This window comes from Girardinichthys multiradiatus, chromosome 9 (assembly GCF_021462225.1).
Source record: "Girardinichthys multiradiatus isolate DD_20200921_A chromosome 9, DD_fGirMul_XY1, whole genome shotgun sequence".
NCBI classification, from domain to species: Eukaryota; Metazoa; Chordata; class Actinopteri; order Cyprinodontiformes; family Goodeidae; genus Girardinichthys; species Girardinichthys multiradiatus.
In genome coordinates this window covers 16,988,080-17,010,018 of record NC_061802.1, presented here as the reverse complement: position 1 = coordinate 17,010,018, position 21,939 = coordinate 16,988,080, and the positions used below count along the sequence as shown (strand labels likewise).

At 42.3% G+C, this 21,939-nt stretch overlaps 1 protein-coding gene across 1 annotated transcript; it reads right to left on the bottom strand.

The window, feature by feature from the left end:
* Positions 1 to 1,273: 1,273 nt before the first annotated feature.
* LOC124873958 (PH domain leucine-rich repeat-containing protein phosphatase 1-like) lies at positions 1,274 to 21,186 on the bottom strand. The gene is made up of 17 exons (XM_047375043.1): positions 19,348 to 21,186; positions 13,344 to 13,540; positions 12,870 to 12,995; positions 12,179 to 12,327; positions 10,406 to 10,552; positions 8,499 to 8,726; positions 8,093 to 8,295; positions 7,945 to 8,005; positions 7,770 to 7,865; positions 5,638 to 5,793; positions 5,348 to 5,548; positions 5,070 to 5,232; positions 4,682 to 4,812; positions 4,471 to 4,587; positions 4,140 to 4,334; positions 3,815 to 4,052; positions 1,274 to 3,008 (listed from the first exon to the last, which is right to left on the bottom strand). The coding sequence occupies exons 1-17, from the start codon at positions 20,885 to 20,887 to the stop codon at positions 1,878 to 1,880; spliced, it is 5,079 nt and encodes a 1,692-aa protein (XP_047230999.1). The 5' UTR covers positions 20,888 to 21,186; the 3' UTR covers positions 1,274 to 1,877.
* Positions 21,187 to 21,939: the final 753 nt, after the last annotated feature.

Below are 21,939 nucleotides of genomic sequence, written 5' to 3'. Positions count from 1 at the left end.
GCTTTTTATTTATGGCTATTGTTTCCACAATTTATTTATCCCTCCAAATATTACCTTACTAGAGGTTCACCTTTAACTTGTCCTGTCGCTGAAACTATTTAATTTCACCATAGGGGGGTGATAAAGTTCATCTTATCTCTACAGGGGTTGGACAATGAAACTGAAACACCTGGTTTTAGACCACAATAATTTATTAGTATGGTTTAGGGCCTCCTTTTGCGTCCAATACAGCATCAATTCGTCTTGGGAATGACATATACAAGTCCTGCACAGTGGTCAGAGGGATTTTAAGCTCTCTTAAGGCCTAAGATGCTTCGTGAATAACATTTATCTTACCAAGGGAAGATTCAAAGAAAAATCTTTAAAAATAATTTAAAGATTTTTCTTAGAATGACATCACCAGGAGCTACTTTTAGTCTTAGGATTATTTTTGAATACGGGCCCTGGCCTTTAGGTCAGAGTGGCAAGAAGAAAGCCGTTGTTTGAAAGCTGCTCTAACAGACCTGCAGAGGACACAGCAAACATGTGGAAGAAGGAGCTCTGGTCAGATAAGGCCAGAACTGGACTTACACGACAAATGTGATTTGTGACAGGAAACCAATACTGCACATACCCCTGAACACAACAGCCCTATGGTGAAACTCAGTGGTGGCAGCATCATGCTGTGGGGCTGCTTTTCTTCAGCATGGAGAGGAGGCAGGTCAGTGTTGGAATGAAGATGGATGAAGTAAAATTGAGCAGAAGCCTGGAAATAAATGTTAGAGGCTCCAAAAGATTGGAGACCAAGACAGAGATTCACCTTCCAGGAGGACGACGACCCAAAAGCCTACAGTAAAATATTTTGGATCATAGTGAGTTAAATGACAATCAAGCACTGCATGAAAACCTTAAAATTCAAGTTCACAGATGCATTAAATCCAATCGGAATGAGCTTTAGCTATCTATAGATCAGGCAAAAATCTGTCTATAGATGTGCAGCCCAGGTTGTAGACACACCCGAAAAAGTTTGCAGCCATAAATGAAAGAAAGAAGGTGGCTGAATACAAGGCCTGCCACACTTTTTCAATTATCCTTTGCAATCAATTAAACAACCATGTATCATTTTCTTTTTACGTCACAATTATCCTCTCCTTTTTTTGATCCAACACATAAAATCCATATAAAATAGATTTAAAGTCTGTTAAACTGTCTGTCCTTGTGAAATTCTTTCACTCAAACCAAAAAATGCTGCATACATTTAACTTCAGAGAAACAAGGGCACAAAGTCAACATGTTGCAGTTATATGAAAACTTTATTGTTTAGCAAAAGTAGGTCTCTTGTGCTGTTTGCTGTAACACTGCTCTGAACTGTTAGTAACTACAAACACTGCAGCACCATCTAGAGAACACGGACCCGGAACGTCGTCGGCCTTCAGGTATAATCTTTTCTCTCAGAGAATATTAGTTAAGCCTCAGTGACTAACTCACTTTAAAGTATTAAACTCCTAGGAGTTAGTTAAACAGTTCCTAACTCCGACACCTCTAAGGTCATCCGCTGCGACCCAAACGGGGAAAAATATCCGCTGGTCCGGTTCTTAAAGTACCGTTTAACGTAGAACTGATCTGAAAAGCTACTACAACACAAAGTGCTTCATCATATCATAGATATGGTAAAAATCATTTACATGTGAAGATCAACATAAAATTACAAAAATTGCATTGTGTTTCAGGGCGTGTGAACAGTGGAAATTAAAGTGGATAAGAAAACCTTAAAAGAGTTTCTGGTCCAAAAACGCGTTTAGAGGACTCCAAGTTTTTGAGATTGAACTCGGCGCCCAGTAGATCAGACACTCCTCCTTTCTGAAGCTAGATCCGTATGATGTTGCTGACCGCCGCAGTCAAAGAGGTGTGACGAAATAGTCGGCTGATGTCTGATAGTTGTGTGTCTGCATCTGTTCCTGCTGTTGCTGTTGCTGCTGCTGGATGATCTGGCGGACCTCCTCCTCCAGCTCCGGTGGGATGATCAGCTGGTCGTCCGGGTCCGGCTGGGCAGGAGCGTTGAAGTAGCCTCCCTGCTTCCTTATGGGGGCTTCTGCTGCCTCCTCAATAAGATCCTGGCTCCGGCCCTGGCAGGCTACGGAGCCGTTACCACGAGCCCTGCGGCCCAGAGTGACCGAGCGAGCCTCCTGGCTCAGGCCTGGGGAGAAGGGAGGGACGGGTGAGGGAGATGTGCAGGTGAGGCTGGGAGGCAAAAGTTTGTTACCGTTGGCGATGGGTTTGTTTGTGCTTGCTTTGTTAGTGTGAGCGCAGTCGTGCCGGAGCAGACAGTGAACGTCTGCCTCCACCTCCACTCGGCTGCCGTTGGAAAACACGCCAGCGATGGGCTCCTCATCCTCGCTGTCGAGCCCGTTATCTGACAGTGCACCGGAGAACTGCCTCTGGACGTCGCCTAACCTGACAGCGGGTCTCCGCACGCCAGCTCGGCCCTGAGCGTTTAGATGGGTGCTCATGGGTTCTGTCTGTAGCGGCGGCTCCTCGGAGGACGCCGTGGAGCCTACCTCACTGCTCATCTCAGAGGTGCTGAACTCGCTGCTCAGCTCACTCATGGTTCCAGAGGAGGCAGGCGGCAGCAAAATCCCGCCGTCGCTGCTGGGTGTGTAGGGATGCAGGGTGGGCTGCGCAGTGGGTCCTGGACTGGGTGGCGGAGGGGGAGGCTCACAGAAACAGCAGCAGTCTTCGGTTATGTTGAGCTGAACGACGACGGCGCTGAGGCTGTCGGAGCAGCCGTAGCTCTGAGCCAGAGTCACCAGCTTCTTAGCAGCAGCGAGGGCGTCTGGAACGTTTCGGACTGCCTCGACCGCCTCACTGGGAGACAGCAGGTCCCACAGACCTCGACTGCCCAGGAGGAAAAACTCATCTTGAGGGGTTAACGTCACCATGGAGATGTGTGGGCAGGGTGTCACAGAGGGACTGAGGAAGGAGTATCCCATCATCCTGGTGGAGTCGGTCACACCACCGACCTTGTTATCCTGCAGAGAGGGAAACAGAAAATAGGATATGTTTTAAAAATTGTTTTCATTTATTTTCCTGCCTTTATTCTTTGCATAGTTTGGATAATTATCTTTTATTTCCAGCTGGTGTTCTACTAGGCTTCGTTTCCAGGCCATAAGCAGAGCTCAAAGTGACTAATTTAAAATTATATTAATATTTACAACATTTCTGGAGGCACTTTCATGCTGTGGAAAACTCTAAATTTCTTTAGATGTTTCTAATAATGTGAGAGAAATTATTCAGTTTAACAAACCAAATGTTGACAGAATACAAATTTAATTATGTCCAACAGCTCCACAGACACCTGATTTACAACAATAAAATTTGAGTTTAAAAGTCAAAAAGCAGGACACCCTCAAACTGTAGAGATGGTTAACTACAACTCAATCTTTGTTTTGCACGTGAGCTTGTCGCTATGGTTACCTAAAATGCACATCTAGCTGCAGTCCGAATCCACTTCAGAAGTAAACTCAACTGAAGACTCATCAGAAATGACCTAATTCATACCTCCCACTCCACTCTATTGTTCGCTTGTCTGTCTTAATCGCTCACTGTACCAAAGGGAGTAAGTCTTGGAATTACAGGTCAGCGACCTCATTCGGGATGTGAAAACTGTGCTTCCAGAGATTTCCTAAAGCAAAACATGCTTGGATGAAGGTGGCTTCAGGTAAATTCTACCCATTTTAGATTTAGACAGCTTTGTCAACTACCTTAAATTTTAATAACGAGTTCAGGTACAAAGTACCTTCCCTAACATCAACTGAAATAAACAGCTTGTTCTTACCTCTGTGATGACAGCATTGTGCTGTCGGACCCTCTCGTACTCCGACTCCTCCTGGATGGTGTGGATGTTGGACAGCAGCCAAGCTTTCCCTCCTCGACACAGTACTGCCTGACACCGGCCCACGTTGGCGGCCTTCAAGGTAAAGCAATTCCTGGGCTCACCGGGTGCCACAGGGTCATGTCTGATGTGACATAAAACTGCCGAGCCACCCATCCTCTGACCCGCCGTGCCCAATTTCCTGCAGATGGCGACAAAGAAAAACAGTGTTAACAACAAGCTGATGTTTTCCTTCCTAATCAGGAATCTTGTGGAGGTGAGCATTTACCGCTGCATGGTGAGGAAAGTGTTGGTCATGTAGTCCTCCTGCCACGGCCCTCGGTGCAGCTCCTCAGCCAGAACATCTCCCATGGTGCACTGCAGCAGGTAAGGCACCTCGACGTTTCTGTCTCCATCAAAGACGCCGTACAGAGCTTCACGAGTCCCGCAGAAAGTGTCCTGGGCCAGAGCTGCCACACACAGCCTGAGAAGGAAAACAGCTTATTAGCTCTGAAACAGGAATAACACAGCAAAAGGTATTCTTTCTTTAGTCCCGATCTAAACATCGAAATGCTCTGCCATCACTTCCAGACAGCAGCTACAAGATTTCTAAGACTGACTTGTTTTTAACTCCAGAAGCCTCTGTAAAGCTGTGACTCCAGACCGCAGGGACTCCGTGACTCTCGCTCGCAGCAGAAGCTGAAGGAGACGGATCCACCCGGAAACAGCGGATGTTGCTGCGTGAAGGAAAACAAGAAAAAAAAATAATCTGACGTTTAGTTCTGTTTCTGAAGATTCCTGCTGAAGATGGCCTGCATGTGTTGTTCATACTTAAGGAGTTCTAGACTCTTGTGGTCAAGGTTGAGTCGAGGGTTTCCGGTGAGGTCGAGCTCTTGGAGTTTTGGGGGAAGAACTTCCGGCAGCTCCACCGCATTCAGCTCGTTGCAGCTCAGATCAACGCACTGAAAACAGTATGGAGAGAGTTCACTATGAACATGCATCGGGACAGTTGTTTAGTTTTCAAACACAATCAGTTGTTTGAATGTTTAAGCACTTTGACAACATCCTAACAACAGCTGTCTATTGCTTTAATTCCAGCCAAAAGAAGTGATGCCAGTTTATGGCTCATGTGAATGAATGGAACATAACTATGCATCTGAACAAATTTTTAGCCATCTGTGATGCACTTTGGATCAATGCCGGGATTCATCTGACAAACCTTTATGTCGGGCAGCTGAAGCACTTCTGGGAAGGTGTTGATGCAGTTGGAGTGGGCGGACATCGTGTGCAGCCGCCGGCAGCTGAGGATGGTGGTGGGCACAGCCCTCAGTCTGTTGCCACTCAGGTCCAGCTCCTCCAACTGTTCCAGCTGAGCCAGTTTACTGTAGAAAGCCAAAATACAGAATCTCAGACATGGAGAAGGTGCAATGACTGATCTGCAGCTTTTGATTGAAACACTAAAACTCTAAAGACATTATTTTGTTTGCAGCATTCTACCTGGCAGTAAAGGTCTGCAGCTGGTTGTAGGCAAGGTGAAGCACCCTGAGGCGGCCATGTCCCATCAGCAGAGGGATGCACTTGTCCGTTAGGCTGTTATTTGTCACATAAAGCTCCTCCAGACTGCTGCAGGCATCCTCTGACAAGCTGGCTGCAGGCAAGTCTTCCAGCTTATTGGCTGACACATTTAGGTAGCATAAGCTATGATGAAATCCGGAACACAGTAAGAATTTCGCTGTAAAGATTAAACAATGAAAAACGCCATAGAAATGTGAGGAAAGGAGACCCACCTCTGAGCTTTAATAAACAGGTTGTGCGGGAGTTCCGTCAGGTGATTGTGTTGGAGGTCCAGGACCTCCAGCTGGGAACTCTCCAGCCTCTCGGGAAGCCTGCACACATCATTCCAGCCTGCCAGCAGCTTCCTCAGACTCCCACTAGAGAGCAGCCTTCAACACAAACACAGCCGGATTAGTCTGCGGACCGTAAACCTTTCAGTGGAACTCCTGCTCTCCTGTTCAAGTTCTATGAGGAAACTGAATTGAATCATGTAGATTGTAGCCAAACAGGTGAAATCCTAGGGCTGTTTCCCCACTGAAAGCATGAAGTAAGAGTATTTCCTTCAGTTGTGTAGTGGTGTGGTAGCAGCTTAGAGAGGCTACTTAAGACATTAGACAAACAGAGACGCTGCACTGTAAAACAAATAAAAAGAGGGATGGTAATGTTTTAAAACAAAGTCACTGCAGTACTTCTAATTGGTTTGATCGGATGCAACAGAAACAATTTGTTATTTTAAGGCAGGTCCATATTAAAGAAAACCTGATTCCGATGCTGCAGCTTTATTTAACGGTATTTATGGCTGACGTATCTGAACAGATAAGTGGAGCTCATCTTTTTCCTTTATGCAACCTTTACGTGCTTCGTATGTGTGTGACATCCACTACTTGACACAACAGCAGGTTCATGTGTGTATCCACTTATATGCATTAATTTCATTTTAACTTGGCACTTTAAATCGGATTGGGAACCATTCATTTTCTAGGACGACACGATTGCACTGATTTCTGAGTTTGATGTTATTGTGGATTTTTCCTCATCGATACAGGATAAAATATATACGTGGAATAGTTCCAGCAATAAAACAATTCCAATATTAATCCAGAGGCTGAAAATCACAATAACAATGATAAAGATAGGTTTTAAAATTCAGTAAGACATGTAGCCTACCAGGTAGTATGTGGGGTCACCATTATTTAAGCATTTTTATATAATAGAGAAGAAATTGTGAATATAAATTTTAAGCTTGTACTTGAAAATATTTCCACTCTTAAACAATAGTTAACATGGGTTCGCCACATTAATACGTTATTAATTGAGAAAGTGTCCTTTTTACTCGTTATCCATAATGTCACACAATTCTTGAGGCAATTGTTTGTTTATTTTATAGTAATTTAAAAAAATAAATGTCAGTTAATAATGTTTTCAGTCTGTATGGAAACAGATGCCATTTTAGAAACTGCGGAGGTAAATGTTGCAATATTTTATTTGTCCACATTGCCCAGCTCTAACATAAATTCATTGAAATATTTTGTGGCGCTGAAGGTTGTCCCAACTTGATGAGGCCACAGCCTATTGACTTCTGTTTGGTGAGCGTGGTTATGTGTGGCAGTTTTAAAAAGAGATTTGATTTACAGATCTCAGTGGATTTAACAATCTACAAACAACATCTTGCTTAAATCTGAAAGAAGACCCAAACTGTCAACCTAAGATGAAGGGTATTTGGTTAAGATGTTCAGAAACAATCCAGCAACAATCAATGGTTTAAAACTGCTGCTCCAAAATCGCCATCTTCACTGACTGAAATGTGCAGCTGCCCACATGAACAAGCCAGATGTGTCGAGGAGAAACCTCCAAATTGTTAAACTACGGCTCAAATCAATAGCTAGATGGTTGAAACTTGGACACCAACAGGACAATGAGTCCAAATACACATCAAAACTGAATTAACAAACTGCTGGCCATATTTGTCTCGGTGTGAGGAAACCAACCAACCCGTTGAAATGAACTCGGCCAATTTAGCAAAGATGATTGGTTAAATATCCAGCCAGAATTATGCCAGATCCTTATTCACTGCTCCAAAGTGTGGTAAATGTGCAAGTTCTAACTAGGAGGCATTTGACGAAACATTAGGGAGAAATTACATTTGAGCCTGTATGTATATTTATGACCCCTATGTGGATTAGAGAAAAATCTAATTTCAGCAAATTAGTTTTTTCTTGACCACTAAAGGTTTTCTTGAAAACACTCCAGTTTTACAAATTATTAACTCATTTTAGATTAATTTAACTACATCAGGCATTTTCCATCTATGTCCTGTTTTATTCAGGAACCTGGCGGCTGTGTCGTGTATTTTCATGCTGCTCACCATACGGGCAGCTCTGTGACGCAGTTATGGTTAATATCCAACACCTCCAGTCTGCTGCTCTCGCACAACCAGTCTGGGACACATCCCAGCTTATTCCTTTAAGAAAACAAGCCCAGTCAGCATGCATCTTTTACACAATGTGAGCAGGAAAGCAAGGTGCAGACATTCTCCCTACCTGCAGAGATCCAGAACTGTCAGATTTTCTGGCACAGGCTGCACCTCCAGCTGCATTAACTCTGCGAACCCAAGCACAGCAGCGTGAGTGAAGGCGACGTGTCGGGCCTCATCTGTTTTAAATCTCACAATTATTAAAGTGTCAGTACCATTATGACTGGCATGCAAACTTTTGAGGGCGTGGCCGCTGACTCTGAGAACGGAGAGGCAGTTTCTGTTGCAGCGGAGCAGCTCCAGCTTCCCCAAACAGCTGACATCCAGCTTCTGTAGGCCAGCATCCCTCATGTCCAGCTGGATGATGTGGAGCAGCTGCTCTGAATCAGCCATGGTTACATTCTGAAGCCGGTTCATCCTGAATCACAACCATAGCAAAGAGAAATCATGTTTTTAATTTTTTGTCTTAGGAAATATTAAGCTAAAGAAAACCAAGAGGTCATGCGCTACAAGAGTTAAAGATTTCTGGTATCAAATAATGTAATTATTAAGAAATGATTAATAAAAGTCTTTCTGTAGTATTTTCTCCAAAAAAACAATAATTTAGACAGATCTTCTTACCTGACATCTATATATCGAGCAGGCAGCCACTGCAGCGCAGCCATATCCAGGACAGAGAGCCGATTCCCTGCCAGACAGAGTTTGTCCATCCCTCTGAGCTTCTCCAGGATGGGAGGGACACCGCTGAAACAGTTGAAGGATAAGCCGAGGTAGGTCAGTCCCTCCAGAGAGCACATCTCTGCAGGCAGCGAGCTTAGAATGTTTCCGTCCAGGAGGAGAGTCTGCAAGCTAGAAGGAGAGATTTCATCCCCCAGTTCAGTGGATCATTTTCTTATTGAACCCAAAACTGTGCTTCAAACCAAACTGTGCATGCGCTTAGAACAAATACAAATCATTTAACATGTCACTTCACCATGCTTCATGATGATAGAGGCAAACTTCAGCTGCAGTCAAAGCTTTAGCTGTTATATACACAAAAATGAGATAAGGTCTCCTTAAACATCGTCATACAGCTGATTTGTAGCAGAGGTGATAAATCAGGTTGTCAGAGCCAATTCTGCACATAAAACGATCTGAGAGCATGTTACCTTTTGAACAAATTCAAAAAATGTTTAAAGTAAAACATGGATTTTGTCCACCCCAGGGTCAGGCGACAGAGCAGTCTCTCCCTGCCTCACAGTAAAATGTTCCAGGTTATGGAACACAGCTATCTGTACAAATAAAGAGGATTGCAGCGTATTTCCTTTACAAGACAGATTACCCCTTTTGTTCCACCCCTCAAAATAAAGCAAATATAAAGTATTAGATATGTTTTCCTCAATAGACCCATTCAACAGAAAGTAACAGTTGTGTCCAACTTTATAACTGAAAGGAAAAAGTTCTGATCTACTGGTAAGTTACATTGTTTTATTCATAATTAATTTCTTGTAACTATACAGGACTCTTTCTGTGATCACTCATTTTTGACATAAGGAGCGGAGGCTTTATTGTGAGAGTCCAAAAAATGGCTCCCAATATTTCTTGATCTAGCTCCATCAAGGATACAACAGACTCCAGTAACATAAAAAAGGACTGAAAAGAGAAAATATGCCACAATATATTCAGGAAGCCGTTATCTTCTGAGGTTATCGTCCCTACTAAAGTAGAAATTTAAAGAAATAGCAGACAGGCCTCTGCAAAAAAAGGATTTCCTTTAAAACAGCTTCTTGAACCTTTTATGCTTACTCAGACTTACTGAAAATGGCTAACAGCATCTTTTCCACTCAGTAACAACTTCCACACCGAGGAGTGTTGTTTGCCTAACTTTGTCTAGCTTAAGTATGGTGCATTCACCAATAGGAAAAAAGTTGTGATTTTTTCTGTTCTGTTCTGACTGACTGATGATCGATCAGGGCCAGTTCAGCATTAAAACATTTCTGGTCTATTTGCCATTTCTTCCAGTGCATTGATAAAAACTTCTGGCATTTTCACACTTGTCCCGTTTGTTCAACTCATGCTACGTTTCTGTGCAGAAATGTGTGCAGATTGCCTGGTTAAGAGCTTTAAATAATTACATATTAACTTAAAAAGCGTGACTTCAGATTTAAAACTATTAGCATTAAGACAAACTCCACATCCAGCCCTGGTTCTTTCATGCGCCACAGTCCCGACCTTAGGGTGTTAAATATTAACTCTTCTGTGAATATCTACAATGCCTGACAACTGACAAAGGACTTTGGAGATCCTGCTGGTGAAATTCCTGCACGCAGCCACAGTCAGCATGACTCTGCATTATAGCTGAAATCTCTGCACTGTCAGGACACGTTTGGTTCTCAGCCAAATGTTCATCAAATACCCAGAGGGATTATTCTGGACTGATGCCTCAGCATCAACGTCCCTGTCAATAGTACGCAGGTTAGCGAGGAGACATTTTGCACACGTGCAAACAACGTTTTGATACTCACTGCAGCCGTGAGATCCTCACTTACTTGTGCATGGTAGCGACTTCCGCAGGGAGACAGGAGAGACGGTTTCCAGACAGGTTGAGCTTTGTGAGAGAGGTGATGTCGCACAGTGCCAGAGGAAACTCAGACAGTGCGTTATTTGACAGACTGAGGCTTCTTAGTTTACAGAACCTACAGAGAAAAAGAGAAAGAGACACCAAGTGAAATAAGGAAGGACTGGAGGGAAAAAAGGCAGACAAAGAGTAACACAGCTATTATCAGACGGTGACCTTCTTCCACATTAAGAAACACCAAAAAAGAAACAACAAACAAACTGAAAGACATTCTTCATTACATAAAACCTCTTTGACAAACAAAGTAAACTGGCAGAAAAACAGCTAAAGTTGACTATGTAATTTGGCTTAAACCTGATTGCCTCAAACAAAGACAAAAAACAGGCAAAAAGCCCAGAAGGAAGAAATAAAAATAAATTGGATATGAGGTAAGGTAAGTTTTTATATATTTATATATAAAAATTGTGCGATACATATATAAACACATATATTTACCGACAATTTTAAACAAATGTAGGTAAAAAGGATACCCTAAAATAATATATATAAATCGTTTTAAATGTTTTTTCCTTAAATATCCAGATCTATTTATGCATTTTGATAGATACTGCCTCCTTCTGGTCTGTTGATTCTTTATGTGCTGCTTCTTTTACTCCATGCAAGTTGAGCCTGTTTTACGGGCCTAAACCAATCCAGCTTAAAAGGTCAGACTCAGGGACAAAGACCTTCAGAGGGGATCCACAGGAAAAAAAAAAAAACCTGTGGAAAAACCTTCCCAGGAAGCTTGTGTTTATCCAGAAACAATGGTGGTATTTACATGTGAATTTCCATCAGGTAAATGTCAGCCTTCAGTGTTGCGCTCACTCGACATAAAGTCAAGAGAGGTGGAAATTAAACAGAGTGGGAAATATCTGGTGATAATATCCGTTTTTTCTACGGTCTGATGCTGGCTTTGGATGAGTGTGGTGTTAGTGGAGTCACTGTAGCTAGTTCCCATGATGTGAAAACATCTGAGCACACGAGGACTATGGATCTGTGAAAATGTCTTCGGCTGAGTTGTTTTTATTGAAAACAAGCAGTCAAACACCCCCTCAAATCGACAGCTGTGTACACAAGCTGTAAGATGAACCCCAAAGCTTGCCTAAGAACATCTTTGAACAAGTCCAAACAACACGCTGCTATCAGTGCTCACATGGCAGAACACAACGTCTGGAAATACTGTATTATTCAGAGCAGGCTGGGGGATGACTGATGTTTCTTATTGGAAATTTACACTGCCTGTCAAAAGTTTCATTTTCTGTTCCAACCAAAAGAAAACAATCAAACTGTGGTTTTGAGGAGGAGATTTTTCAAGTGTGCAGGATCTAAGAATTCCCCAAAGATATTTTTTTCTAAATCCACATGGAAAAACCAAACGTCTATGTTTTTGAAATAAAAATCTTTTGGGTTTTAGGGATAAAGATGAAACAAAGAAAATGATTCTTAAACCTCACAGGAGCATGACATCAATAACTAATTCAGGATGTTGACCTAAACACAAACAGATGCCCCTTGCCCCTAGGGGTCACATGATGTCAAATCTGTCATCTCCATTGCAGCTCTACTGAACTCATTCATTACCACAAGAACCACACACACGTCATCTGTCATTTCAGCAAAGCTGTTTCCACTTTCGGGCACGTGACACGCCCCTCCAAAAAAATAGGAGTGTTAACAGTCTGGTTGGAGCAGAACACAGTCTCACCTGGTGAGTGCAGGGACACCTTTTTGCAGGGACATGAAGTTGTGTTTGAGGTTGAGATGTGTTAGGTCCTGGCTGTAAAAGAGCTGAGAGGGCAGCTCCTCCAGGCTGCAGCACGACAGGTCCACAGAGTTCACCCTCTGGGAGGCAATCTGAGGAAAGGGGAATGAGCAACGTGACTTTAAGGGCACGTTTTGTATGAAAACAATGATATTCTAAAGGGTTTGCATTAAGGGCATTAGATCTAGATTTCATTTGACAAATGAAAGTTTATTCAAAAAGCTAATTTAAGATGGGAAGAAGCCATTTTCCTGCAGGAGATGGAAGCAGGAAAGACTCACCAAGTTAAGACAGAAACACAATAGCAATGCCATCTCATTTTCTCGTTTTGTTTTTTGTATTCAATATTGCAGTCCCTGATTAAACTTGACCACCGATACCTGTTGTCTGTATATTGTCTGTGATGTCTGCTACACACTGAAGAGACTTTCACAGCCTTTAAAAATTAAGGCCGGTTTTTGTGTGCAGGTCTTGCAAAACTGTATTATAGGCCAAGCAGTTTATGGTGCAGAGATTAGTGTAAGTTTTATTGTACACATGAGCAGATGATTGTCGCTTTAAGATGATTAAGAAGGCAGCTTGGCATAAAAACTGAGCATTTCAAATTGTGAAGCAGCCCGATATTGACTTGTACCTTTGAGGCCATCCTGTGCCAGCGCAGGTGCTCAGCGTAGGAGTCGTAGCTGACGTAATAGATCTGACTCTGAGGACCGGCAGAGTTGAAGGCCAAACAGTGGCTGTGCCTCTTCACCTCTTCCACCTGAAACAAAGGAGGTATATCAGTTCCCATCATCAACCATCAAGAAATGCCACCCTCCTGCTAAACCCAAGTGATGAACCCAGGTTGTTTATATACATAAGCAAGTAAAGTCCAAAGAAACACAATAAGAGACATTCAGAATATATAGAGGACTATTACTCAAGAACATTTTGAAAGATTACAAAAAAAAAAAATCTGTTTGAATCTCACTAAATACTCAAAGTAAAGCTCCAGACATAGCAGGAAAAAAAGTTTTCCAACCACAAAAGGGACCTCTGTCAATGAACTACAGCCACCATGCTGGAGTAGAGGGCTGAAATGATTAATAGCCAGCAGATAACCTCTTACCTTTCCTCCGATGAGGGGCAGGATGTGCATCTTGCCCGTATGGGCGTGTTTTACAGACGACACAATAAGGCAGGTACCACTCAGCGTGACCTGACGCTTTGACCAGCGGTTTACTGGCAGGGCCAGCTTCCCTTTTCGCACATTAAACACTCCGGACAGCTGCACACGTTCAGAACCACCCACGCTGCGAGGCTTACCTGTTAGGAAAGACAGACAGGAGGGTAACATGGCACAGCAGAGGATCATTAATGGTCAGACTTGTCTAGCAGTTGACAGCTTTATTTATTTTAGGCTCTTTAGGATGGTGTGAATTAACTCCCTGACTGTGGGTATCCGTTTCAAAAAAGGGAGAGTTGTTGTGTAAGAGAACTGAAGCTCGATAGGGTGCAGACCGCCACAGCGAGCAGTCATTCAGGCGACATTTTTGTTATGTTTTCAAACCTTCATGAACCCAAAACTGAAGTGCAGAAGAGTGAGAGTTCTTTCAGTCCATTTTACCCCATGTGTTTAGATTTCTCTTCACTCACAGCCACTATATACCTTCTACTTAAACCGTCAGATTGAATCCACCAGGGAACAAGAGAAAGTGAGATCCATGAAGGGCCTGAACCACAAAGAGGCCTGAAATCAGATTAGCTTGTTACGTAACGTCTTACAACACCAGAACCTCCATTTCCCTGGCTGCTCCATCCAGCGACCGAGACACCAGCCCTGCCTCAGCCTCAGCAGGGGAGGAGGGCAGCACTGACGGGACCCCGTTCAATGAGCTGCATTTCCTTCTCTTTAGTGAAAACCGATTGAGGCGCAGAGTATTTCGGGTTGCTGAGTCAGATGCAGAAAGCAGAGGCTTCAGTTAACACGAGTTTATGTGTTAAAGACGTTTTTTATTCCAACCGAGCAACAGTTGTATGGTTTTGTTTGGCTGAAAACTAGGAAGAGCTATATATGCAGATTGGGGTTGAAACAATGAATCAGATTAATCGCGATTATTTGATTATTGAAATGATCGTCAACTAATTTTGTAATCGAATAATCGATAACTGGAGTCTAAAGACTAAAACATGCCATTAACTGAAAGAACAACCCACTCAGCAGTAATGAAGCCAAAACTGTACACTAAAATATATACATTTTTCATTAAAGATAAAAAAAAAACTTCTGCTCTATCCAGACGTCCTCAAGTGGCATAGCTTTAGCTTCTCCTGGTTCAAATTCTGTAAAAAAATCTCCTATTAAGCACTTTTTTTCCTTCTTCTCTGTTTTTGCACTAAAAAACAAGAAGAGTGTAATTTGGGACTTAAGTACACTACAACGGTTTCTTTCATCTGGATGAGATTCTGCTTTTTTTAAATAATCTCTTGAAAACTCCAGAATGTAATATGCAAGTGACACTTTATTCACTTTTTTGTTTGTGACCATTTTTTTTTTTTTTTTACTGCAGATGCAGCCAGCCCTGTACTGGTCAACCAGAAAGGTATGGGCCTTTGACATGTTGTTGTTGGAACTATTTGTTTTAGCTGCAGATGCATGCTTTGCTACAAATGTTCAAGTGTACACTAAAGACATGCTGTGTTTTTGAATTTTAGACAATACAATGTTGATTTGTGTTTTTAAGACAGAAATCCAATTATCTGTTTACTTACATTTTCTCTTTTAAGTAGTTATACTAATTAAATAAGCTTAAGTAGTAAAATGCAAAATCTGCAGTGTGCCAATTCTTTTTATCCGATTACTCGATTAATCGTCAGAATAATCCATAGAATACTTGATTACTAAAACAGAAGTTAGCTGCAGCCCTAATAGAGACTTATTTTCATACAGTGCCAATCACAACTGACCTACATGTTTACTCAGGGACTCGGCTGCTGTCAACACAAACATATTTTCTGAATCGTTTGTTTTAGCCTCGCATTCTTGTTTAATGAAGCAACAAATGGATTCCAGGAAAGAAATCTTCTCTCTGTGTAGATAGCAATACAACATATTCTTTAACATAATGTCTTTAAAAAAATCCTTGTTTTATTTTACAAGAATTTAGCTTCATCTTAAGAATTTAGGACTTGTTGCTTAATTTTCTGTTCCTTTTTAAATCACCACAACATTTCTCACATCTGGTTTTGAACAATGTTGGGTGAACACAATTGATTTGAACCACTTTAGTCTGGTCTCTACATCCCTTTACTTAGAGCGACCTTAGAAAAAAAGTCTGTGCCAAAGTAGGAGTGTTTTTATACAACAGCAGATGATATAAACAAAACTACTTACAGAAAATGATCCAGAACTGATTGTGTATAATGATTTGGCCTTTAACGTGTCCAATCAGGGCACACCAACCATCAAGCAACATGCCAAGTCATAAACGATTGTAATAATAATCCAAAAATATATAATATTTGTCCCAATCTCCCAGGGTATGATTTATTTGTAGGATTTTTTAAAAAGAACATTTTGACCTTGAGCCCTTTTCACCTAAACGGTCTCCTTCCAATAAACTCTATTTAAGCTTTAGTTTTTCAGAAATCTCTTTAGGACAGCCATATTTATCATTTAAGAGCTTGACAAGCTGAAGATGAGTTAATAAGACAACTTTTTGTAAGCTGTCAGCATTGCTGCACACATGAACATGAAAACCATTGAGAACCATGCTCTAAACTGCTGATGCAATACAACATTTGAAATGTTTTGCCTTTAATTGAAGAAGCCTGATGGTTGAGTCCAGAAAACCTAAAAGATGAGCGAGATGCACTTCAGATGCATATTACAAAAGCATAATGGGTTTAAAAGTATCTGTTTTCTTTTTGACTGACAGAAGCATTCTAACTGCTGTCATCTTAAGAACAATACTGTGAAATATGTATTGTTGGCACCCACCCTTCCCTGGGCGGTGTACACATGGTGGGTTTTGTTGTTATTCATGCCCTTTCCTTCCTTCTATTTCTCTGTTTAGAGGACATCCTGTCTCTCATCAAGGGGCTGCTCGATTTTCAGCCGGACCTTTATTTGAACTCTGCAAAGCGTCCGACTTCATTCTCCACCTCTGCGACACCACCAGCAGCTCGAACTCCGAGCTCGGACCGAATAAGAAACTTGACGAGTTTTTAACCTTGTGAATTAAAGCAGCGACCTCTGGATAGATTGAGGAGGAGCCCTCCCCTCCGGTTGTCTCTGAGAGATCCGAAACCCTGAGGAGGTGAAATCCGAGTTCCCCTGAGGTCACTTTTCTCTTACTGTCAGCACACTGCGAGTTGGTATGACAGAAAGAGATGTTGCTGGTCAGATTTGGGCTTTGTCAAAATCCCTTAGGCAGACATAAGTCAAACTGCACTCACTGATGGTTCTCAATGGTTTTCATGACATCCCGACAAATCGCCTCATCAAAACACTCGAAAGCGATTGAGACATAAATCACTCAAGATGCTGGGATGAATGTCAGTGAATCTTTGTCACCTCTTATCATCTCATAATTGATTCTCATGTCAGTCACACAAATCAACCTCTCTCAGCTTGTTTCATGGTTCATCTGCAGTATCTGGAGGGCTTGCTGCCTCCAGCAGCAAAACTCTAAATCAGATTACAGCAGAGGTACAGAGTGGAGGAAATGTGGCTTCCCAGTCTGTCGGGGTACATTTTAGTGTACGTGGTGGTGGTCGCTGTTTAAATTACTGATGAAACTTCTACTGGTTTTAATAATTACCATGATACTAGTTCTGATATTTACTATTACCATGTTTAAATAAAATTGCCACCAAAATTGTATATGTGATGGCCTCACTGTTAAAAACGAGGTTTTATAACAGTCCATCAAAAGCAACGTTTCAGGCGTTTTACAGCAGCGCTAAATAGAAGGCAGTGAAATTAAGGCTGTTATAGTTCAGCACCAAAAAGTACTAAGGGGTTGCTGTACTTTGGACTTTTAACTTAGCATGGAAGGCTTTTTCAGGGTCCTAGGTGTTTTCCTAAGGTTTACAGCTCTGAAATGGATAGACAGCAATACAACACTTCAAGGATTAATATTGTTCATGACAATATCACAAACGTATAATCGCAATATCAGTGTGTGTACAGATTGCAGTTTTCTGGCCCATCTCTGAGCCTTAAAAAGCCTGACCTGCCGGTTCTGATTGTCTTCATAAATGACACTGTCAGGCAATATAAGGTCACAACACTCCTTCAAAGTTCCAATATTATGTTGTCAACAGTTGTGAAGTGAGCAGAGCAAAGAGGGACAGTGGGTGATTTCCAGACCTTTGTCAAGGTAGATAGGATCGGTGGATTAAATCGGTTTCACATTTAAGTATCGGCCGATCACAGATCCCGCTAAATTAAGAAAATTGGGGCCGATCGATCAGCCGGCCAATCAATCGGTGCACCCCTAATTCCAAGTGTCATGAACTTGTATTTTACATGGTAATTTATTATTTAGTCAGCGGGACAGTGTCTACCAGCAGCAGATGCTCGCACTTGACAGAATATGCACATATTGCAACTAATGTCGCCATCGCAATATTTATTTATATTATCGCCATCGCAAGATTTTCTAATATCTGTCTTACATATTTAACAGAACAATACTACAACCAAAAGGAAACCTGAATCAAGGCATAATGGTATTAATACAAAAATGTAAGACAGAAGGGTGAAGTATTCTCTAATGGCTTTTAGTTAAAACAAAAGAATAATGACAATGATTCTAGTAAAATAATATATTGAATGAATTTAAATGTATAATACTGTTATCTGAGACATTTATTTTTTATATTGATTTTGACAGTGTATGCAAATGGAGAGCGACATAATAGAAAAAAAATGCTGGCAAAAGTTTGGTTTAAAATAGGAATAGGTGGTTTCATATGCTCATGAAAATAATTTACAAATCAGTTTTTATCACCAAAGCATACTTAAAAAAGCAAATCGAGATTTGAATTCTACTTCAGTAACACGTCGTGAAAGTTGGTGTCAGCTAAATCTTTTGATCGTTATGAAATATTTTTTCCTAGATGTACACACAACAAACACTAAATAGAGGTTTTTCTGTAAACATGATTATTGTGCAAATAAGTATTTTCAACAGTAAAAACATGAATTTTTGCACAAATCTTCCTTGTGTTAGGCCTGTGTTTATTTCTTGCATTCATTATCAATATCTTGGCTTTAACGATTATTAGATAGACATACATTTTGAAAAAGCCATATAAAAGCCATATTATTTCATCTTTTCATAATAACGTTTGCATAGTTTAAAGAAATACTACAAAAACTTGATAATTTTGATAAGTTGGCACATAAAAAGGAAACTGCATTTGCATAGCCTGGCATTTCTACTGTACATACGTTGACAAAAACGAAGACAAAAGTGTGTTTAAAACACTTCAGATGCATATTACAGCATATTACAAACAGTGTCTGTAAAATATGGCAATTTTAGTTGAAATTTAAGCCGAGCCATCAGCTCCTAATTGCTTATCTCCCTGGTCTTTGTTGATGGTGTAGAAAACAAGGTCAAACAAACAATATCCAGCTGTGTTAATCCCAAAGGAGATCATGGATGTTTTTCCCATACCCTTACCCGGATTATCTGCAAAACAGGTTCATTAGCAATAACAAAAACAAGAGAGCGGCTTGAAGAGAAGCTAGCCCTGTACAGACTGAACATCAGACTTCATTGTGCTGAGGGAGCACACCTGTTACTTTCTGATGCGTCATCTTACTGGCAGCAAGCAGAGGGGCAGGGGCTGGGGCTGCTTTAAAGGGCACAACACTGGGTATTGTGCAGGGAGGACAATTGCACACACTGATTTAGCAGTCCCAATGACCAAACACAATAAAAGTACTCACAGTACACCGAGAATGGATAAACAATGCCTGAGTGGAGAAATCAAACACTGCTGAAGTGGCCTGCAACAGCTTGGGGTTCAACAGCACTTCTGATTTTATAAAAATCTAATAAATCCTACAGTAACTGCAAGATTTGAATCAATCTGTGACTAAGCAAAACATTTCTTACCAAAGTAGAAGCGTATAAGGCAGCCGATTTCTGGATTCATCCCCTCCTCCTGCACCCTCCACTCATCTTCAAACCCCAGATTGATGAGGTACTCGTTCAGGATCTGCAGAGGCTGTTCATCATCCGCCAGCCGCCGCACAACTCCCCCATGCAGCTGTATGAAGAGGGTCGGGGTTGGACTGGTATTGAGCGGCTCAGGCCATACTCCACTGCCCCCAGGGATCTCCTGGTCAGGCTGGATAATTGGTTGGCTGGTGAGAGGCCGAGTCAGAGAGCTGCTGGAGCATTTAGAGGGAGCTTTGATTAATTTGGGGGAATCTGTGGCATCACCGGGGGCAGTTGCAGTGTCCTCGTCTTGGTTAGGAGTTTCTGATGGGAGCTGGTCTGCTGCAGAGTTGTCCGTAGAGTGTGTTGGGGAAGATGTGAGCTCTAGCTCATCCGAGGAGCTCTCAAATGGGTCAGGTCCCTCCGTAGCACTGTCACAGTTCGGACTTAGCACTGAAGAGTCAATACCTAAACCCGGGCCTTCGCTGAGGGAGTCCCGGTGCTCTGTGCTCCTGGGTCCACCTGGGCTAAAGTCCTCACAGGTGCTGCTCTCCATATCTGAACCAGAGTAGGCTCCGAAACAGTCTGCAGCACTCTGGCTCAAATCAATGCCGATGTCATTCAAACATGCCTCAGATGAAGAATTACTGCCAGTTTTATCATCAAAAAATATATTAGAGGGCATTTTAGTTTCAGGGCAAATCTTTGTGTTTTCATTCTCTTCCACTTTAGGATTTTTCACATCCACAGTATCAGTATGTCCATTAGTATCTTTACAAAGACCACTGATGTCAGATACAGCAGCAGCTTTGCAGTTTATTCTCAGTACAGCCCCAGATTTACTCCCCTCCAGTTTAGTGGCTATCTCTTTCGCTGTGGTGTCCACGGTGCAGAGCACTGGGCGCGGGATGGAGGGCGTGAGCCAGTCGTGGACGTGGACACAGCCTCGCCGGAGCTCGGATCTCACCCATGACTTGTCAGCGGCCTGGAGCTGCTTTGACTGCTTCTGCCGGAGGAAGGTCTTTCTGTCCAGGCTGAGAGTGCTCAGGGGCGAGACTGAGGGAGCGGGGTTAGCTGCTTCAACGGAGGACGCCCCAGGCGGAGCCCCCAGAGACAGATTCCTCTTGTGTCTGTGCCGCCGCCTGTTCAGCAGCGAGTTCACCGAAGTGCTGCTGTTCACCGACGTCAAGCTGTACATGTTGGCGGCTTTCACCGCGGGAATGTTGCTGTTTTTTCCCGTAGCGCTGGCAACTTGGTTCTGATAGATCCCGTTTCTTATGGCAATCTGGAGAAGGGAGGTGGCTGCAAGTCCCTTCCCGAAGAGTTTCGTCTCGGCGCCCCCACCCTCATCCTCTGCGATGGAGGGTCTCTTTCCAGCGGGGAGCGAGGATAATCCGCTCGGCTTTACGAGGTCCCCGCTAGAGTCTGGTGTCCCCTGTAGTGCCGGTGACGCCGAAAGCGCTCCAGAGTAGTTTTCCTTTCCACTTTCCATCATGTTAGCTAACCACGGCAGGTAAACGTTAGTCTGGATTAGCTTCCAGCCGCTAGCTCGGTCTACTTACTGGCTCCGCGTTAGCTTAGCATGCTAAGGTACTGCGTAGTTGTTCCATAAAGTTATCCCGCTACATCATCCCATTTCATCAGGCGGCCGTTAGCTCTCCAACTGGAGCTAACGGAATGGCGCAGAGACGAAAAACTGGCCTCTAGCCGTTTGACAACAGAGCTAAACTCAGACGGGGCAACGGTTACTAGTACGAGTCGGAGAGAATGACGGTCAGCGGTTGAGCGTGGACAGGGCGGGGTCTCATTGGATATGAATTATGACACATTCATGTACTACCACAGGGCTCGGGATTTTTACATGCAAGCACATGACGGTGTACACTGTACCAGCGACCTTGCTGTGGGAAGTACCTCAGAGGATTTATTATAGCCCTATGAAAGTACCGTGTTCCCCAACGTGTTGTGTGTTTTCCAGGAATGCAGAGATCGCAACAACAAAATGTCATTATAAAATATGTACGCCCCTCTAAACTCTGTTTTTTGCAGGATATCTTAAAGATAAAATGATGTAAGGCATTAAAATTATTTTACATTTACTCATGTTGAAATAATAATCTCATTTAAAAAGCATTGGTATGACTGATAGTTGCAATTACCATATTACGTATATTTTTCTTTACCTAAGATCATAACACCACCTTTACGGTCCTTTCCGTATTACAACTGATATCTACGAGCTGAAATAAGACAGTAAAGGCACCATAGCTTGGCGTTTCAGTGGTACGTTAATACCATCTGACAGGGCTCAGGTAAATACCATGTTAGATGTTTATAAAGTTAAATTCTTAGACAAAAACGCTCACATAAACTTGTTAAACCACTTGCATGTTTATGTTGACAGGTTTAAACTTATCTTTCAGAAGCCACATTTAAATCGTATTATAGCGTCATCTGGTGGAATAAATGTTGCATTATCATGGCGGCTAGAAATGCTTAACAAAATGTAAAAATCGAATGGTATTTTACTGTTTTATTGGAAGATTG